At 42.0% G+C, this 19347-nt stretch overlaps 2 protein-coding genes across 2 annotated transcripts; one reads left to right on the forward strand and one right to left on the reverse strand.

Annotated features, from left to right (window-relative positions):
- Positions 1 to 14: 14 nt before the first annotated feature.
- GET1 (guided entry of tail-anchored proteins factor 1) lies at positions 15 to 5957 on the forward strand. The gene is made up of 5 exons (XM_042033314.1): positions 15 to 185; positions 2049 to 2214; positions 2871 to 2938; positions 4168 to 4282; positions 4940 to 5957. Exons 1-5 carry the CDS (start codon positions 96 to 98, stop codon positions 5011 to 5013), a joined length of 513 nt encoding a protein of 170 aa, XP_041889248.1. The 5' UTR covers positions 15 to 95; the 3' UTR covers positions 5014 to 5957.
- A 4993-nt stretch (positions 5958 to 10950) lies between these two features.
- Positions 10951 to 15488, reverse strand: LCA5L (lebercilin LCA5 like). The gene is made up of 3 exons (XM_042033277.1): positions 14851 to 15488; positions 13710 to 13847; positions 10951 to 12080 (listed from the first exon to the last, which is right to left on the reverse strand). Exons 1-3 carry the CDS (start codon positions 15391 to 15393, stop codon positions 11907 to 11909), a joined length of 855 nt encoding a protein of 284 aa, XP_041889211.1. The 5' UTR covers positions 15394 to 15488; the 3' UTR covers positions 10951 to 11906.
- Positions 15489 to 19347: the final 3859 nt, after the last annotated feature.

Consider the following 19347-nt stretch of genomic DNA (forward strand, 5'->3'; position numbering starts at 1 on the left):
GCGTCACGTGGCGCGCACGGCCCCGCGTCCCCTGGCGCGGGCGCTGCCGCCGCTCCGCCGGTGCCGGGGCCCCGCCAGGGCCGCTGGCCGCTTCCATGGCGGAGGGCGGCGCCTGGCTGCTGGTGCTCAGCGTCGTGTTCCTCTGCAACGCGCTCAAGATCCTCCTGCCCTCCTGCTCCTCCGTCGTGAGTGTGGCACCGCGCCCGCCCCGCGCCCGCCGGGGATGGGGAAGCGGGAGTGGGGCGCGGGCCCGAGGATGGCTGGGGCGGACCCCGGGTCGCGGGCAGGGCCTTAAGGGGATCCCCCCGCAGCTGAGGGATGGGGGAACTGCGCGGGCAGCGGTGCCGGTTGGGGGGAGCTCCCGGTGCCCCTCCCGCACCCCCGGCTGTGACGGGCAGGGTCTGGTCCTGCTCCTGGCCTTGGGAGAGGAGAAGCTGATGCTGGCCATGGTGGAACACAGCCCCGTGGCTCGGTGGCTCCCGTAGCCCCGGCTACACCGGGCGCTGAATTTATCAGGGGTGAATTACCGGTGTCTTTAACGATGCTCCTGAGCTTCCAGCCCTTAGGATGGATCACGAAATCATGGAATGTTTGGGCTGGAAGGAACCGTAAAGATCATCCACTTCAACCCCCCTGTCCTGGGCAGGGAACCTTCCACTGGGCCTGGCTGCTCAGAGCCCCATCCAGTCTGCTCCTGAGCAGCTCCAGGGATGGGGCATCCACAACTTCTCCGTTTTCGGGAATAGGAAGAACGGCTTTGCTCGGTCTTGCGTGTTTTCAACAGATGGACGTTCCCATTGTTGAGATGGGAGATCAGTGGATATGGAGATTAAGGAGTTGAGCCTTTGTAGGAATAAACCTTTAGTCTCAGCCACTAATCAGGATGCCCCTGTTCTGATCTGAAGCATTCCCGTGGAAGTGTGGATAATGGAATTGAGGACAAATAAACTCTGTGACTGCCAGACAAACTCACATGTGAACAAAGATGCTGAAACCCCTGTTGCTCTGCTCTTCCATGGAAATAACTTCACTGGCACAGAGATCAGTGTGCACTGTTCAATAATGGACAAAAATCCTTTAAAACTTAAATTACTGTCTGCAGTTTGAGAAGCTGAACTCAGTGTTACTGGAGATGACTGATGAAACAGCCCTGTGAGGGGTGCCTGAGGGCGTTTGGTTTGTTCAGTCTGGAGGAGACAGAGGTCAGAGCTCCCTGGGGGCTGCAGCTCCTCCCAAGGGACAGCTCCCATCTCTGCCCCCTGTGACAAGTGACAGCACCCAGGGAGCGGCTGGAGCTGGGCCAGGGCAGGCTCAGGCTGAGAGCAGGGAAAGGTTCTTCCCCCAGAGGCTGCTGGGCACTGCCCAGGCTCCCCAGGGAATGGGCACGGCCCCGAGGCTGCCAGAGCTCCAGGAGCGTTTGGACAGCGCTGCCAGGGATGCCCAGGCTGGGATTGGTGGGGGGTCTGTGCAGGGACAGGAGGTGGAATTTGATGATCCTTGTGGATCCCTTCCAGCTCAGGAAATTCCATGATTCTGTGAAAATCTGTGCTCAGCTTTCTGCTGTGGTTTGAGACTGAGGGTGGTGTTAATGCTCTCACTGACTGCAGGCCTGAGAACAGCACCTCTGGGGAACAAATTACTTGTGTCTTAGGAAAGCTGGAAAGATTTGCTAAGGAACAGCAAGAAAAAGATTTTGTGTCCTTTGTGCCTTCATTCCTATGGCAAACAGAGTTCATGAACCACCAAGCTGGTGGTGCCTCAAGAAAAGAAATTAGGAAAGTAAAAGAAAGGGAGAAGACGTTGGAATACTTGGCTGCTGGAGCTGGAAATGGGAATCATTTAGGTTGGAAAAAACCTTCACGATCATTGAGTCCAGCTTGAGGCTGTTTCCTCTCATCTTGTCACTTGTTCCCTTGTTACCCAAGGATTTCCTGCGTCTCACTGAAAGGGTCTTTTTTATGGGAGGCTTTTGAGATCGCACTTTATATGCATTAAAGCAAAGCAGTGGAATTCTGGATCAATAACTGATAGATTTCTTCACTTCTTAGATATCCAGACTGCTACAGAAGGATGCAGAGCAGGAATCCCAGATGAGAGCTGAGATCCAGACCATGAAGCAGGAGCTTGCCACCATCAGTATGATGGATGAGTTTGCCAGATACGCCCGGCTGGAAAGGAAGATTAACAAAATGACTGACAAACTCAAAACCCATGGTACAGTTCCATGTCTGCTCCCTTTTCCAAAAGGAAAAGCATTTTCTGGTTCTGAAAAGCATTCTGTCAAGAGTGGTTTCTGTTTTAAGTATTTATCTTTCAAACTTGCCTTCCCCATCTTCCTTCCTTCCTTCCTTCCTACCTTCCTTCCTTCCTTCCTTCCTTCCTTCCTTCCAAATTCCTTCCAAATTCCTTCCTTCCAAATTCCTTCCTTCCAAATTCCTTCCTTCCCCATCTTCCTTCCTTCCTTCTTTCCTTCCGAATTCCTTCCTTCCGAATTCCTTCCGAATTCCTTCCGAATTCCTTCCGAATTCCTTCCTCCCTCCTTCCCTCCTTCCCTCCCTCCTTCCCTCCTTCCCTCCCTGCCTCCCTTTTTCCTGGGCTTCCCTGTGTAATTATTTATTCTTTCTGAGTGATGCTGATCACTGAGTCCTGTTTTGAGTAACTTAAGAAAGAAACGACATAACTACAGAATACAGAACTGGCAGTTTGTTGCAGAAGGGTGTTTTTAATATAGCTGTAAGTCATTTGGAAAGAGATTTTTAAACAGGGTAATGTCCGGCCTTCATCAGTGAAATATTAAAAAATTACTAATTTTATGTAATTCTAATTCACTATTAGAAGTAATTGAAAGTCGTATTTTTTTTCTTTAACAGTGAAAGCACGAACTGCCCAATTAGCCAAAATAAAGTGGGTCATAAATATTGTATTCTACATATTGCAGGTAAGTAAGTGTTTTGTTATGGATACAACTTAACCCAAATCCTCAGCAGTGTTTCAGTTCTCTCCTGGTTTGTTGGCCAATGACTCAGGGCTCCCCCAGCACAGGGAGGACGTGGAGCTGCTGGAGAGAGGCCAGAGGAGGCACCAGGATGAGCAGAGGGATGGAGCAGCTCTGCTGGGAGGAAAGGCTGCGAGAGCTGGCATTGTTCAGCCTGGAGAGGAGAAGCTTTGGGCTGAGCTCAGTGTGGCCTTGCAGGGCCTGAAGGAGCTGCAGGAAAGCTGGAGAGAGACAATTCCCAAGGGCTGGAGGGCCAGGAGCCAGGGAATGGCTTCCCAGTGCCAGAGGGCAGGGCTGGATGGGAGATTGGGCAGGAATTGTTCCCTGGCAGGGTGGGCAGGCCCTGGCACAGGGTGCCCAGAGCAGCTGGGGCTGCCCCTGGATCCCTGGCAGTGCCCAAGGCCAGGCTGGACATTGGGGCTTGGAGCAGCCTGGGACAGTGGGAGGTGTCCCTGCCATGGAAGAGGTGGCAGTGGATGAGCTTTAAAGTCCCTTCCAGCCTAAACCATTCAAAGATTCCAATGACACAGAGCTTGTCAAACAGAAGGAGTTTCTGGAACTGGAAGGGAGATGCTGCTGATAAAGTCTGGTAGTGGAGGATGGAAGGAGTTTGGACTTTAATCACTGGGGTTTTTTTTTTTAATGAATGACACCAAATCCAGGGAAGTTCTGCTACATGTAAATATAAAGCTGGTTTTGAAAACAAAATACGCTTCTGCTGAGGATGCGAATCTCCACCTACAGCTGCCACTCATTTCCCTACAGCGCCTCATCAGATTGTCTGTGGAGTTCTGACTTGCTGCCGAAGAATTTTCTGCTAACAAGGATGGCAGTGGTCAGCCTGAAGATTTCTTTAGGGGACTGTTAAAGTGAGTTGCATCTGTGGCAGGCAAAAATTCAGGCTGAAAAGAGTCATCAGAATTTTACAGGTGCTGTGAGTGTGTTTGCTGGGCTGGAACCAGGGTCTTGAAAGAAAACAAGTTCTCACTGCTACCTCCTAATATTGTGTATAAATTTAAGGTCATACTGAATCTAAAAATATTTTGAAGAAGATAAAATAACAAAAAACCAATTCCCTTTCATCAGAACTCATTATTTGCTGTTTCCAAATAGCACTGGGAATGTACTTTGATGTGTATTATTATCCAAACTAATAAAAATGTCCATTCCAGGCTGCCCTGATGATCTCTCTGATCTGGAAGTACTACTCTGAGCCAGTCACAGTGCTTCCAAGCAAATGGTTGGCTCCCCTGGAGCGCCTGGTGGCCTTCCCTACAGGAGTGGCAGGTAAGGAAAAGGACATTCCCAAGCCCCAAAGCATCCATGGATTAACAGCAACTCCCAGAGCACAGCGGGGAGTTCAGATATTTGAGCAGCTCTTCCCTGTGTGCTCAGTTCTGGTTTCTTGAACTGATCATGAAATTTTGTCATCTTTATTTCCACCCAAACAGAACATTGCCCTTATCTGTATTGAACAGAGCCTGGGGAAGATTTAAATTAGAAAATCAGAAAATCACCCAAAAGGGAGTTTTCTTCACAGGTGTGCTATGAACTGCTGTGTACTTAAAAAACAACTGATTGCAATTTCAGAGGAAATTTACTTCTTACCTCTCTCAAATCCTAAATTTAGGTTCAAGCAAAGTGTTGTGTGACTTGCCAGATGTTTTCTCTTGGGTCCATAGCAGATGGTTTTAGCTGTGGGGTGCACTCACATTTGTGTATTTGGTACTCTTTTCTCAAGATAAATGGGTATTTTTTTGGGACCAGCATGGATTTATCTCCCATCTCTTGAAGAGACCCTTTTGTATATAAAGAGTTTTGTTCCTGTTGGCGTCATGAATTCTGAGTTTAATTTTTTACACTTCCAAGGTTGTTTTCAGCTGCACAGGTGCCTCAGGGTTGTTGATCCAACAACTTCAATCATGGTTTCTCCCTCTTTTCCAGGAGGTGTGGGGATTACCTGCTGGCTCGTGGTCTGCAATAAAGTTGTAGCTATCATGCTGCACCCCTTCAGCTGAATGAATCCCAGCAATCCACAGAGTCCTCAACTGCATTTGCATCATCACGGTTTTAAATTAATTAAAAAAAGAAATAAAGGGGAGAGTTGTCTTTCATGAGACAAGGTCTGAGACAATCCCTGTTACTCCGCTTGGATATCAGTCAGTATTCCTTTTGATTTCTCTTTCCAGAGTTTGTCTTTCAGTTTTGAAAGAACAGTATTGCTGGTTATAGAACCTCATTTTGGGTTTATTCATGGCAGAACCATAAGGTTTTGTCATGGCTTGTTGTCACCAACATCTAAAAGTGTTGGATTTGTGGTTTTAAATTGGAAATGTGCTGGCATTAGGAATCAGTTTGGGAGCTTGGCTGTTTCTTTGCTGTAAAATGTCGTAGCTTCACCCCAAGGTGGGATCATGTCTGGTGGTGCCAGAGGGCAGAGGGAGGTGGTTTGGTTGGCTTGGGGCAAAACGGTTTCCTTGTGATTTTTTTACCCCAAAATTGGAATATTCTTGGGCTCTCCTAAAAAAATAGATGTGTTTAATCGGGATTTCATCTCTTAAGAGGCTCCTTCAGCTGCCAAACACAGGCTGCTGTCAATGAAGCAGAAGACAGTGCTGTTCCTGCAGAGGTGGTGCTGGTTTAGCTTCCCACTCTGGAATTCCCACAGAGGAATGATCTGTTCTGCTGTTCCAGGGCCTTTGCCTCCCTGCAGGAAGGAAGGGGCCAGGAACCCTTCAAAATTGGCACTGCCTTTAAAAACCAGTTCAAAAGGTCATGTTGTGTTGTGTGTGTATATGGATTAAATGGTTTTTGTTTGGTTTTTTTATGTTAATTTAAAAATCGGGATTTTGTATTGGGGATGCATTTAGCAAACATAAAAATAAATATCAAGGAAAAAATGTTGTGATTGAATGTGATGTATGATTGTGATTTTATTAAGGAAATAAAGCTTTTCAACCCATCTTAGGTTTTCTCATCACTTTTTTAATGTTAACTGCAGTTTTTCTAAAAAACCCACAAAAACCCCACAAAACCCCCAAACAAACAAACCAACCCAAACTGACAAACCAAACTCCAAACTCACCAAAATCCACGCCAGAACAACCCCCCCCCATGTTTGTGCATGAGGAAATACTGTTTGAATCAACTGAACTAATTTATTTTTTTATTTTTCTAAACTTTTGAAATGTTGCTGCAAGCAAGTTCAGCTCTGAATGTCTTTATCCTCTTCAAAAGCTTTTGCAGTGTAATTTTTGCAGTTTTTTCAAGTGCTACTGCCTTTAAAAATTAACAGAATACCCCTAATTTTTCTGAACTTCACATTAATTTAGCAAGTATTTCATTAATTACTGTGAGGAACAAAACACAATCCTCCTCCCCTTGCTTACATAACCTTAAACAAGGATTTTTAGAGGCTTTTTGGGGACTGGCTATGCCTGACTTCTCCAAAACAATACTTTCCTCTTGCACATTCATCTCTGGATGTCAGCTGGGGAAGTTACCAGGCAAACTGCTTTGATAAGTTCTAACAGTGGGAAAGAATGAGGCTTTAGAGGTTTCTAATGCTCGTGAAAACAATGTAAGAGCAAATTATTTTTATAATCTGTGAATTCTGGAAGCTGTTTGGGGAGTGAAGGAACTAAAAAATGTTTTCTTTAATGGCATTGTTGGTCCTTGTCCAACAGTGGACCTTATGAAAGCAGGCTGACAACCACCCAGCTTCCAAATTCCAGCTCTTTGGGAATGCAAAAACCTGGAAGTTACCAAACAAGGACTAACTTTCACCTGGTAACAGGTAAAAATGTTAAAGAATTTTCTAATACAACACATTTTCAGGGATACACAGCAAGCACAGAATGTTCTTTTGTTGTTCTGGAAAAATCATGGAAAGCAATTGCCAGCGCTTGTAAGGTTTAATAAACATTTAATGGAAATAAAATGTTTTTTAACAGTCTTAATGTTGAAATTTTCTAAAGGTAAATTGATGTACTTAACTATCAGAAATAATTAGTGTATTCTCAGGAGGTTGTTTTAACGAGGAGCATTGGGCTCTTCCCACTCCGACCCCGTCACGGAGTTTGGGATTTGCCTTGTGCCCCCCCCACATCCCTCCCGTGTCTGCCCTCGCCCCTCTGGTGCTGGACCCTGCGGGGTTGTCTCCTTGCAAACAGCCCTCCCCAAAGAGCTCCTTCATCGGGCCTTTCTTCCTCTCAGCCAGCGTCAGGAGGCTGCAGCGCTGCGCTCCAGAGGCGCTGTCCTGCCTGGCCACGGCGATTTGCCCAAAAGAAGGTTCATAGGCCCCGAAGGAGATTTTCCCTCTGGACCCAGCGGTGTCCCTGCAGCTCTGGCCCGCCTGTCTCTGGCTGCACAGGCTGCCTGCTTTGGATTTGGTACCTGATGTGTGAACCCCCTGATGCAAATTCTCAACGGCTTCTGAGAAGATGTATTTACTTTTCAGCCTAGCAGGGATTTTCTTTGGAATTGCACCTTCACTCCTGGCTTTCTTCTTTTGCTGCTCATCTGGTTTTTTCTCTTCTTTTTCAACTTCTTCCACTGCATCTCCCTCTTGATTGTTCTCTTTTACTCTGTCACTTTCAGGATTTTGTTCAGTTTTCATCAGAATTTTCAACTCCTGTTTGAGAAACTCTGTCTCTTTTTCCATTTCTTTCAGAAATTCTGAACAAGCACGTTCTTCCATCAGTAGTTTGGCCCCTGAAATATTGTGGGGTTTAAGAACATGAAGAGTTATGAAGCCTTAAAGAGAGCAAGTATCACATCCTTATTTCACTGTTCCAGTTATTATTGATGGTACTTCAAATACTATTTATAATAAATACAACAGGGTGGGGCACGGTCTAAGCAAGATCATTCTGCACTGAATCCAGGTTAATTTCTTTACTTTTTTCATGATGTTGATTTAATTAAATGAATTTAGCTGCAATTACAATCAGTGATGGCTAGATACAGTGCCAGAAAGGTCATGTACAATGCAACAGAGAAATCAGCTGAGATCTGAACTCTAATCGTCATTTTCTGATTTTTAAGTGGAACTTAGAGATATGAGTGATTTCCTTTCCCTTAATTCACAACAGAGTTGCTTGTGTGGAGCAGAATATACAGCAACTCTCTCACCTGGAAATGAGGGGGCTCCACTGTTCAGCAGGAAAAGGAATGTGTGTACAGTAATGTCATTTATCTGTGCAGGGGACGACTTGTAATGGATCCTGTGCTCTGCAGAGACTCACAGAATACCCCCAAAATGAGACGTAATCCAAGCTTTGAGGAGAAATAAGAAGTTTCAGGAACTAAAAAAGCCAAGGAAGGCTTCAATAAAAGTCTAATACCAATGAGAGAAACTCAGATTTCACCGATTTTTCAGAGATTCATAGGGAGCATCTGAAGACTTGTGTTTTCTGTCAGTTTTAAAAGGGCATTTCAAAGACAAATGATGAGTTTGGTTATCTGGGGGCCTCTGCAAAGGCTGCAGGCTGAAAAGGCAGAGTACAAACCTCAGGAGTTAACACATCCCAGCTTCCAGGCTCCAGGAAGTGCCCAGGCATCACCTGTTTCACCTGAGTAAATGTGTGGCCTGGAGGCCTCCTGCCACTTGTGACATATTTAGAAAGATGGCACTCAGACCTTTGCTCTTCCTACAAGCCTTAATGGAAAAACCAGGAATATTTCCAGAAAGAAAAACTTGGATAAGTGAACAGCACTGGGTTTTCTTCCCTCTGTTTTACAGAATTTCTTCAGAATAAAGATGTTTACAGATGAGTCCCTTGTATGTAAATTTTCCATGAGAACACAGTGGCTGAGATTGACATAAAATCTCTTTACAGGGATCACTGTGATGAGGAGATGCTTCCCAGCCCTTGCAGTCCTTTTCCTTTCCCAGCCATGGAAAAACACCTTCACACCAGCTGTGATGAAGATTCCCAGATATCCCTTTGAGATCAGTGTTTGATTAGTGTGGATTAACAACTCTTAATTATCCTGTTACAGACAGAACACTGAATTTCTATCAGCCTGACCAGGGAGTACTTTGGGAAGAACAGCAGGATGGAGATGTCACATCCTGCAGAGCAGCTCTGCTGTCAGTGCAGCACCACCAGCAGCTGCATTTTCCATCCCAAATGGTTCTGTGCCTTCAGTGACACTTCATACATCATTTGGAACCAGTTCCTGTCAGCCAGGTGCCAGTTAATGGCTGTCAGACCACATAAATTACCAGGACTTCTGGTAATTTGCAAAGATCAGGTGAGTTTCTGAGAGAAATGTTGAACATACCTCTGTGTGTCCTGTTAGAAGTTTCTGGCACTGGTATTTTCTTAGTTGCTTTCTTTTCTTTTCTACACTGGGCATTTTCCTTTGCTTTACCTTCTCCACCCTTATCTTCTGAAGGCTTTTTCTCCTACAATTGGCCATTAAAGATAAAAATAATGAGGGAATGCTTGTTTAGTGACTTTTAAAAGAACACAATCAGTGCAATACTTATAAAAAGATTAGGAATTTCTATTGCTGTTACATTCTCATTTTGCGTCACAGCATCTTTTCTGTACTGTAATTACACTCATCCAAGGTGATGGATCAGGCTATCCAGGCATATTCCTGCAACTTAGGGAACAAGATACACCTTGGCTGAGAGTTTAAACAGGGGATTGGGTTTGGATCCAGATCTTTCCCACCTTTTTTAGCTGGATTGGATTTTTTTCTGTTTCCTGGTGCTGAGACAGCAGCAGCTCTCTAAAACTCTCTTTATCTACTTGTACTGATCCGTCTACTCTCAGACCTGTTGAATAGGACAAGCATTAGCAATACAGTAATTTCTGGAATTAGGTTGTTGATATAAATAAAAGATATCTCTGACAACTGACAATATGTGACCAAGAATTTAAACGTTTTTTAATGCATATCTTAATGCCCTTGAATAAAAGAAATTATTTTTTCTGCCCAAACTATAAATGCTGAAACTGGAACAGAAACAGCAACCTGGACTTCTGAGCCTTTTTATCTGTACATCACTACATCCTAAACATACTTACATGCATAAATATATATAAAAATATACTACAAAGTCCTGTTCAGACAGAACATGTACAGTCAGACAGGTGTGTCTATGCTCCAGAGCCCACATGGGCTCAATTTTTGGTTCCATTCTAGTGTAAATTTGAGAGGTCTGCTATGAACCCTCAGAGTTCAGTTTCCTAAAAGTGGATCTTTATGGAAACCAGCTCATCATGGGAAATGTTTAACACTGTTTGAAATATCTATGGTCTTTGGAAGAGATTCCAAGGGGTGTGACTGAATGAGACATTTAAAGAAATAGCTGGATATGAGATGGAGAAGATTAGTACATTGTCCCTTTACTGTATTTTTGGAATAATTTTGACATGAACACAGCAGCTGAGAAAGTTGCTACAACCACAACAGCAAAAACGGGATCTTACCCACATCCACATTGGCCCTTATTCCCAGTTTTGAGCTCAGAAATCAAAGGATAAAATGCATAAAAATGATGCCATCCCAGTGCTCGCAGTTGGGCGGTGAAAGGGACGCTGGTGACCAGTCTGGAATGGCTCTGATGCTGCGGGGGGAATTGGCTCTCCCAGCTGCTCCAGGGTTTTTCCCAGCCGGATCCGCGAGGCGTTTCCCGGGATCGGGACTAGGGGGCGCTGCACCCCCAGGTGAGCCGCCGCCACCTGCCCGCGCCCCGCTCCCAGCCCGAGCTCCTGGAATTCAGGGCTCCAGCCAATAAATCCATTCCGGTTACGTGCACAGAGCTTTCGGACCGCCCGAGGAAGCCTCCCTGCAGCCATTTATCAGCAGTGTTAAAAGACCCAGCTCCAAATTTCAGGATTTGTTTCCTGATGGCTAAAAAAAAATTTTTGTGGATGTTGACGAGAAAATAATGACCTGAAAAAGCAACTCTTTAGGAATCTGCTAAAGGAAAATTCAAGTCAAGAGTGAAAAGGAAAACAAGTTGTCAGTAATTCCAGCTCTGGGTTTCCAAATCCATTGACTGGCAGAGAATGAAACCTTTATTGTAAAAATTCCAGAGGATCGAGCAACTTTGCTTGGAAGTTTTCATTACAAAGTATCATGTCTCTCTCCAGCTAAGCTCCCTTATCTTGCTTAAAGGAAAGAAGACTATTTAATTATTTAAATAATAGCAGCGATTTAAGTACCATAATTGAATAGCAATATTGTACAAGGCCATAGGTGAGTAAAATTTTTAAAAATGGTAGTTATGTGGTGTAACTGAAACAGGAATTCAGAGTTTCATAAAAAAAAAAGTCTGACTTGGGAATATGATTTTTTCTTAATTTTCCACCTTGAATTGCCAATCTTTTCCCTGTAGATCATGGCAGTTAAGGCAGAGTTAATGGGTTTGCAAAGGCAATGAAGAGGAAAGAAATAAGCAACTGAGTGTGATAAGATTTTGTACTGCTGCCATAACTTGAGGAATTCTGTGAGCAGCATTTCCAGCAGACACTTTGCTAAGTGCTCTTTGGTACCCCTGTGAAGGAAGTCCTGATTTCTGCTTCAGTTTAGGAGCAGGAATATCTGATCAGTGTTTTAAAGAGGTGCTTTACCCAGGGAAGTCCATGTTCAGATCATTCAATCCTAGATTCTGGGCGTACTTGAGGCAGACTGGGGCATCTCAAATAGGGCTGGTTGGCTTTAATCAGCTGAATCCCACTCCAGGCAGCTGCCCTTGGAATGTTGGATAGCCAAGGCTGCATGTAACAGGTATTTCTCCCCAATATCTATCTGAGCATCCATGTGAAAGAAATACTCTAAAGAGCTCTTTCTTCCTTGGTAGAACTTAAGTTACATTGTTCTTTTCTATCGTTCCAGCCTTTAACCTTCCTAAACCTTTTCAGCCCATACAAAAGCACTACTTTGGCATTTAATTCGGAATATACCTCCCCGTTCTGAAAGAGTGGAAGTGTCCTTTAACTAAACAAAGGAAGATGATTACAGACGTACTTTGGTCATTAGGTATCCAATCACTTCTGTCCCTCAGGGCTTTTGGCATCCGATTTGCATAAATATTCCTTATGTAAAGTTGCCGATCCTTTTCCTAAGAAGAAAGAGACACAATTAAGCTTCCAATATGCACTAAAAATTACTCCCTAGCAACTCAATTTTCCCATGCTGGGTGAAACCCATCAGGGATTTCACCTTTTGCCAGACCCACGTGGTGGCTTTGTCGTTTACATTTTTTCCAGACTAAACATTTTATGCCTTTACTTCCTCTTTTTTTGTTGATTTTTTCTTTAACACATTTACTCAGTGCCCTTGTCAAGTGCTCAGTTGTTCCACAACCTGTTGCTCTGGTGGTGACATAAACTCCAGAGGCACATTTTGATATTTATTTAGCAAGATTTCTCTTTCCTTAATGAAATCTTCCTTAAAAACAGAAGACAAATCTCAGTAACACTCTCACCACACCAGTTTTCAGTGGGAAAAAAGAGGAGCTTCATTTACTTAGGAAAATTACAAATTATCCTGGAAGTGGAATGGCCTGAAATAAGACAGGTGCCTAAAACTATGAATTTGTAAGGATAAACTCTGTTCTGGCACAGAAATAAGGTTAATAAACATGTCTGGTCTTCTTTGTGCAAATCAATAGAAGATTTTGTGGCTCTAAATAGAAAATTCCGAGACCTGGAAACACAGAAAACTATGTGGAAAAAAGATGAAATAGAACTATTTTAGAGAAGTGTTAAGGTGAGAACGCTACTTTAGAATAATTTGCATTTGGGGACAGTTTTATATTAGTGGCCTGAGATTACAATTGTTCTCATCTCCCAGTTCTGCACATCCAGGAGGAGATCAGACTCTGACAGGGAAATAGCACTGCCAACTACCAGAAGGAAACTTCTGCACCTGACACACAGGGAAGAGGGATAAATAACACCCCTGTGCAGAAATCTAAACCTCCATGAATCCTCAGGAATTGCCTGTCCTGCCCTTCACAATATCTGGGAAAACTCCCCTTAATGTCTTTCACAGACATTTGATTCCATTTGGGAAGAGAAAACTCCCCCATGGGATCACCTTGACACAGAAATGCATAAATAAATGTATTTTAACTGTGTTACAAACACAATTATGAAAAAGCCACAAGGGATTCCAGGTTTTCTGGAATATGTACTGGTTTTATTCATTACAACTCACATGACATCCCATTCCTGGCAGTTTTGGTTTCATTTCCTTTTAGTTTTCCTGTATGTTTGATTTACAAGTATTACAGAAAGTGCTGAACTGGACCTATTTGTCCCAAAAACATTTGTCTAAAAACAAAACTGGAAATTGAGCGAACTCTTGAAACATTTCCATGCAAAGGTCTAGTTTTGCAGGTTGTAATATTTGGCTCATTTTGATTTGTTTCTGTGAGGGAGCTCATTTAAAGTGAGTAGATTAATCTATTTGACCCAGAAGTAGCAAAATGGTAGCACATTGGTGTGGATTTGGGTTCAATTTCTGAGGCATTAATCTCTGTTTCAATTCATTATTGAACTATTTCTAACAAATAAGCCCTACAGTAATGCCAGAATTGGACATTTTTGGCTTTTTTAGTAGATACAGACTCAAGCAGGAAACCAAATTCTGTTAGTAAATACTATAAAAGAAGCAAAAGGAATAGGTAACATTAAATACTTGAATTTTCTTGTAGAGACAGAAGCCTGGATAAAATCTGGAATACCTTAATTTTTTGCTGAACAATGTGAATTTCCATTAGCAAGTTCTTTGTGATCATCCCAGCTTCCAGGAGTTTTTTACTCTCACTTGCCAGCTGACGACTAAAGGTGCTGTTGTTCAGCTTCATCTGCATTTCCAGACTCTTAAAAAGTGACAGATTTTACCATATGGATGGACTCAGTGTGACAGTTGAAAAATTTCAGTTCTTGACAGACTTAAAATGTAAGTGTGATAATATAAGGAAATTTAAGCTTATAATGATATATAATAACAGTTATTATCATTTAATTATAATAATATAAATAATATTATAAATTATATTGTAAACAATACATGAAATTATAATGAAGTATCTGAAAAATTGCTTTCAAAATAAGAAAAATATAATTTAAACCCTAATTTCACTTAGCAAAGGAAAAGGTTTTCTCATTTAATCACAAAAAATACATTACCTTTCTTTGGATTAATAATCATCAACCATCTTTGAGAAACATTAAGGCTTTCTATTCACAGAGACCTATGAACTGTGGCAGAATAAGGAGGCTTAGAGTAAATGAAAATTTGGTAATTTATTGGGTTCTTTATCTTCAGAACCCAGTGCCATGCACTGGAATTCTAAATCCTAAAACTGTAGGGTGGACACCCAACCCTGTGTGCTTTTTACAGCTGCTCATTAGGACTCCTGGAAACAGAAGGTTTTTAAAAGAGGGTCTGCATTCAGCTCTTAATATTTACAGTTTCTCTTAAGATTTCCTGGCTCTTTATTTAATTCTGTGCATAACGGACCCCATAGAAATGAGAAATTAATTCCTGGAGGACCATGGAAATTTGACTCTTTCAGTTTTGTATTAAAAACTGTGTTACTGTGTTTTTTGTGCCAGGGTCAGTGAGAGTAAAGAAACATGAGCTATTAAAAGGAGGTGAATTACCTCCTCTTAAACTTCCTTACACTTGGGAGAGCACTGGATTAAACAGCATCCAGTGTTACAGGATTATATCAGAACCATTCATGTGATAAGCAGCCAAAAATTTTCCATTACTCCTGCGCCAAAAGCTCTCCTGCTCAATGGTCCTTGTGACTCCCTCCCGATTTAGGATATTCTATGGCCCTATATTCCACAAACACAATTCTTTGCAGGCATTACCTGTATTCTCTCATCCTTTACTTCCAGTGTTTCATTAAGGACTGACAACCTGTGATCAAGTTCCTCTCTCTCTGCAAGAGCTTTGTCTTCTGACAGCACAAGCAAAGTCTTCAAATCACCTTTAGTTTTCCTCAGCTCCGCTTCAACTTTTTTGAGATCCCTGGCTGTGTTCTTCTCGGCCTCCTGAGACATCTTCAGGAGTCTCCTTAGCTCCTTCATCTCGTTTCGATGCCCTGCTAGCAGCTCCTGCAAGTGGCTCTCTGCGTTGCAGTACCTGTCTATGGCCTTGGCGTGCTGGCGGTTGAGATCTTTCAAAGCCTGGTTCTCTAAGCTCGACGCCTCGATTTTTCTTTGCAAGTCAAATACTTCGTTCTTCAGCTCTTTGATTTTGTGCAGCCTGGCTGATGATATTCGCTGGGCTGTGGTGTTTTTGTCCTGGTAAACCACCCCGCTCTGCAGGGTTAAAAATGAGGAGTTCAAATACGAGGTTTTTGCAGCCGGCCATTTCTTCCCTCCTGCATTGAGATCAGAGCAAATGGGCATTGATACAGAGAAATAATTTGAGACAAGCCAACCCCTGTGTGCCTCTTCTGCTCACATAAACTCCTCCTACTACTTAACTACTCCTAAAATGCTCACCCAATGACATAATTGTGGTTTCTTTACAAAATGCCCCAAAACTCTGATGTTCACTGAGCAGCCTGGTCTAGGACAAGGTTCCCTGCCCACAGCAGGGAGTTGGAACAAGAGATCTTTAAGGTGCCTTCCAACCCAAACCATTCTAGGATTGTGTGATTCAAATAATTCACAGATAAATGCATTAAATATTTTATGTCTCTGTGTATTTCTGTGGCTGCAGCAGACCACAGCTAGCAGCCAATGGAAATAAATCAATGGAAATCAATTTTCAATCTAAGTTTTCTCCCTGTAAATCATGCACTTCACTAACATAGCCACAATCGGAGGAACCAAATTCAACCCGTCAGGATCTACACCTTGAATAGGGGCATGGTAAGAAAACCCCAAACATCAGAGTATTCTACAGATCTGCAAGGACTCAAAAACCAACATGACCCCAACAGCACATGGTTAAAATCCCTGCAGCTGGGATTTCTAACCAGTTTTCTACAACTTTCCAGTCAGCTTTGAATTAAACTACATTTTTAATCAAACCTTAAATGCTCTTTGCATAGAACAGGTGTGCAGTTGTCTACATGGTTTCTAAACAACAGCTGAAAAAAATATATTCATGGGCTACTTCTCAGTGTGTTGTTTCCATTTCCCTCTCCTTATGGCCAGGATTTTGTGTGAATTACTCTAATTTTCTTTTCCTGAAGCAGAATTAGAATTTAAAAACAGTCAAGACTATAAATCTGAGTGTGTTCCCCTCTTTCAGGCATATATTCAATTTTACTACAGCTCTCATGGCATTTCAGGAAGTATTTTGCTGAAAAATTTATTATAATTTATAGATCACCTCATATTTTATGGATAAAACAGGTGAGGTCTTGACTGAAAAAAACACCAGAATAAAAGGACAGATCTTTCCAAGAATTTCTGTTGAATCTAATGTTTTCTGTAACACAATTCCACTGCAGGAAAACTACAATAAGACCACAAATATTGCCACACAAGTATTTACAAAATTACATTATCTTACTATTTTATTTTGCCAGAATGGACTGAGAGGATGGAAAAGAAAAGGGCAAATACCTTCCTGCAAAAGCTGTCAGAAGTACTGTGAAATGTATTTAATTTCCAGTAGTCATGGACAAGCAAAAATAAACACTTTATCCAAATGATGTATGCCATCTACAAATATATACAATAAAGTATCCACCACAGGTAGAGGTCAACAATGATTTTTTGCTGACTAGATTTAAAAAATGTCATTATTTTTTCTGGTCTGCTAGTTTCATGCCAGTATAGCTTCTCGACAGCAGCATATAATAACAGAGATTATAACAGAGACAATCAGTGGCTCTTCTCTTGTTCTTTTGATTGATTTCCATCTTGTAGCTTTGGTAAATCAAGATGAAATTTTGAAGCTCAGCAGGAAAAGGGAAAAGGGTTGCTGGTTTTCCACTGATTTTTTTCGATGTGGCCTGGTAGGATTTAAGAAAGGATGGGTCTAGATGAGAAAAGATGCAGATATGGAGGGATTCCTCACTGTTAACAGTGACATGGATTCAGTGTACATTTACGTATTTGTCCTGTATGCTCATTCCACTGAAGCACAAACCTCATTTCACATGATACACCATGCCCAAGCTGGCCACAAAATGGCTGTTTTCTGGTCAAAACTGACACTTTTGTGCATGATTTTTAACCATTTTCTCATGGAAGGTTTTTTCAGACTCTCCAGGTGATGCATGGTCAGAAACCAAAATGTGGGAGTGCCATTTTCAGGTCCTTGGGGTAAAGCTGAGGAATAAGGATTGCCAAGGGGCTCCCACATGCCAGGTGATTATCCCCTTGGATCAATGAGTATTGTGGGATAACACAGTAGGGAATCTCTCTCTCTCTCCCCTTCCCTTACTGGTGTTTGAAACAGAATTTATTATATTCTTTCCCTGAGAAACTGTTGTCCCTGTCGCTAATTATTGAAAAAAAAAAGCCAAAGAAAGGGAATAATGATATTTCTTAAGAGAGTCTCATACCACCAGAAAACAAAATTACCTTTTTTATCTCCTTGGCCAAAGAGACGCTGACCACATTTCTTTTTTTCCTTTTTTGTCTTGTCCTTTTTCTGTGTTTCCTTCTCTTCAATTCCTGGGGTTTCTAGAGGTTTGCCTCCTCTGACTCTTTCAGGCTCAGTCACTGACAAAGCCCTTGGAATCATCACTGTGAGTGTGTTCACCTGTATCTTCTCCAAGAGGTCACTACCCTACCTGTGATTTCATAATATTTCATGTCATAAAAATACCATTTAGTCACATTTTTCAACAATTAGACAGCGAGTCAGACCACAAGATCACAAAATTAGCTAATCCCCTAAAATAGCACAAAAACCACCCTGGCTGCCGTATTAACAGTAGAAGCAGAGGATAGAGAAGAACCTAAAGCAATTTTAATATGCATGTAAAAAGCAGATATTTAGAATAAAATAAATCATTCTAACTAATTTTCTAGATCTTTCTGAATAACTGTTATGCTTCTCTTTTTTTTCCTTTTCCCCCCCCCCCTTTTTTCCCACCTTTTTTTTTTTCTTTTATTTTCCTTTTCAAGGCTACTGGGAAGTACAAGAACAGATCAGTTTATTCTCCTGGCAGAATTATTTAAACACTGTAGTTCTGGTAAACATTGTTTCTTGGGATATGGCTCGAGATCCATTCCATTTTCTTACTGTTGTGTTCCAATCCATTTCAGGTGAGGAGAGGCAAGTTTTGCCTTGAGCCACAATTGTGGAAAGAAATTAGGTTCTAAACACACCCCAAAAGTGAGATTAAAACACAAAAGAGGTTAAATGTTGGGATAAAAGCAATAATTCAACTTTTATTTTTTGCATAAAAGAGGGAAAAAAATTTAAAAGTGGGAAAATATATACTAATAGAGGCAAGGTCACATTCACCTCATAGCAACAACAGGGCCATGAAGAAATTAATCTTTCCTCCCTTAAAATTCATTTATAGGCAAAGAATCTTACACAGTAGGAGAATAAGTTGTATATTTTGGGGTCTAAAAGGAGCATGGCAACTGCAGAAAGGAAATTTGAGGGGGTTAAAGTGCTGTTTTAGTTCACATGGGCTTTAACACAACCCCTTCACTAACAAAATATGAAACTATTTTCTTAGAACCTTCTAACTCCTTCGTTGGCATTTTTGCTTTGTGCGGGCATTTCATTTTAAATTAAATTTAATCAAATTTCCTGAGGGGGAGAGGGGAATCACATAGCTCCCACAGAAAATTAAAAAACGTAATTCAGGATTGCACGGAACATTTTAGGCTGAATCACAACAGTTTCATTACTCTTAATTCCTTTGCATGAACAATTTTTCCTTGTGCAATACTGAGGAATGCCACAGTCCTGCTAAATAACCCACAAGAGATGAAAAATCATACTTTGAGCATTAGGCAAAGCCCAGGTTGGTACATAGAACGCTATTTGTGTTTAAATTTGATTTGGCACTGCCAAAACTTTCTAGGCAAATTGTCTTTAAAGTAAATTACCTAAAATTAAACTTAAAAACTACTGCTTTAATTTGTTTTGATGAGAAGTGTGGCCTCATCCAGAGCAGGTGTTGAGAAGTAAATAAAATAGAAAAGGAGAAGACAGCAAAACCAAAAGTGAAGGACAAGAAACAGATATTAAATGAAAGATACTACAATAGAATTAAAAAGGCAGTAGCTGAAACGGGGCTGGAATGGACAAACTCCAGGAGAATTTATGTTTAAAAGGTGCAGGAATAAAATAATTAGGACCAAATCCCTGTGTCAAAGATGAAAATGTCCACCTGGACACACAATCCCACACCCAGCCCCATTCCCTGGCACCCC

The sequence above is a fragment of the Corvus kubaryi genome, unplaced genomic scaffold (genome assembly GCF_017639235.1).
Source record: "Corvus kubaryi isolate FWS band 111438036 unplaced genomic scaffold, C.kubaryi_AGA036_p1.0 133, whole genome shotgun sequence".
Taxonomy (NCBI): domain Eukaryota; kingdom Metazoa; phylum Chordata; class Aves; order Passeriformes; family Corvidae; genus Corvus; species Corvus kubaryi.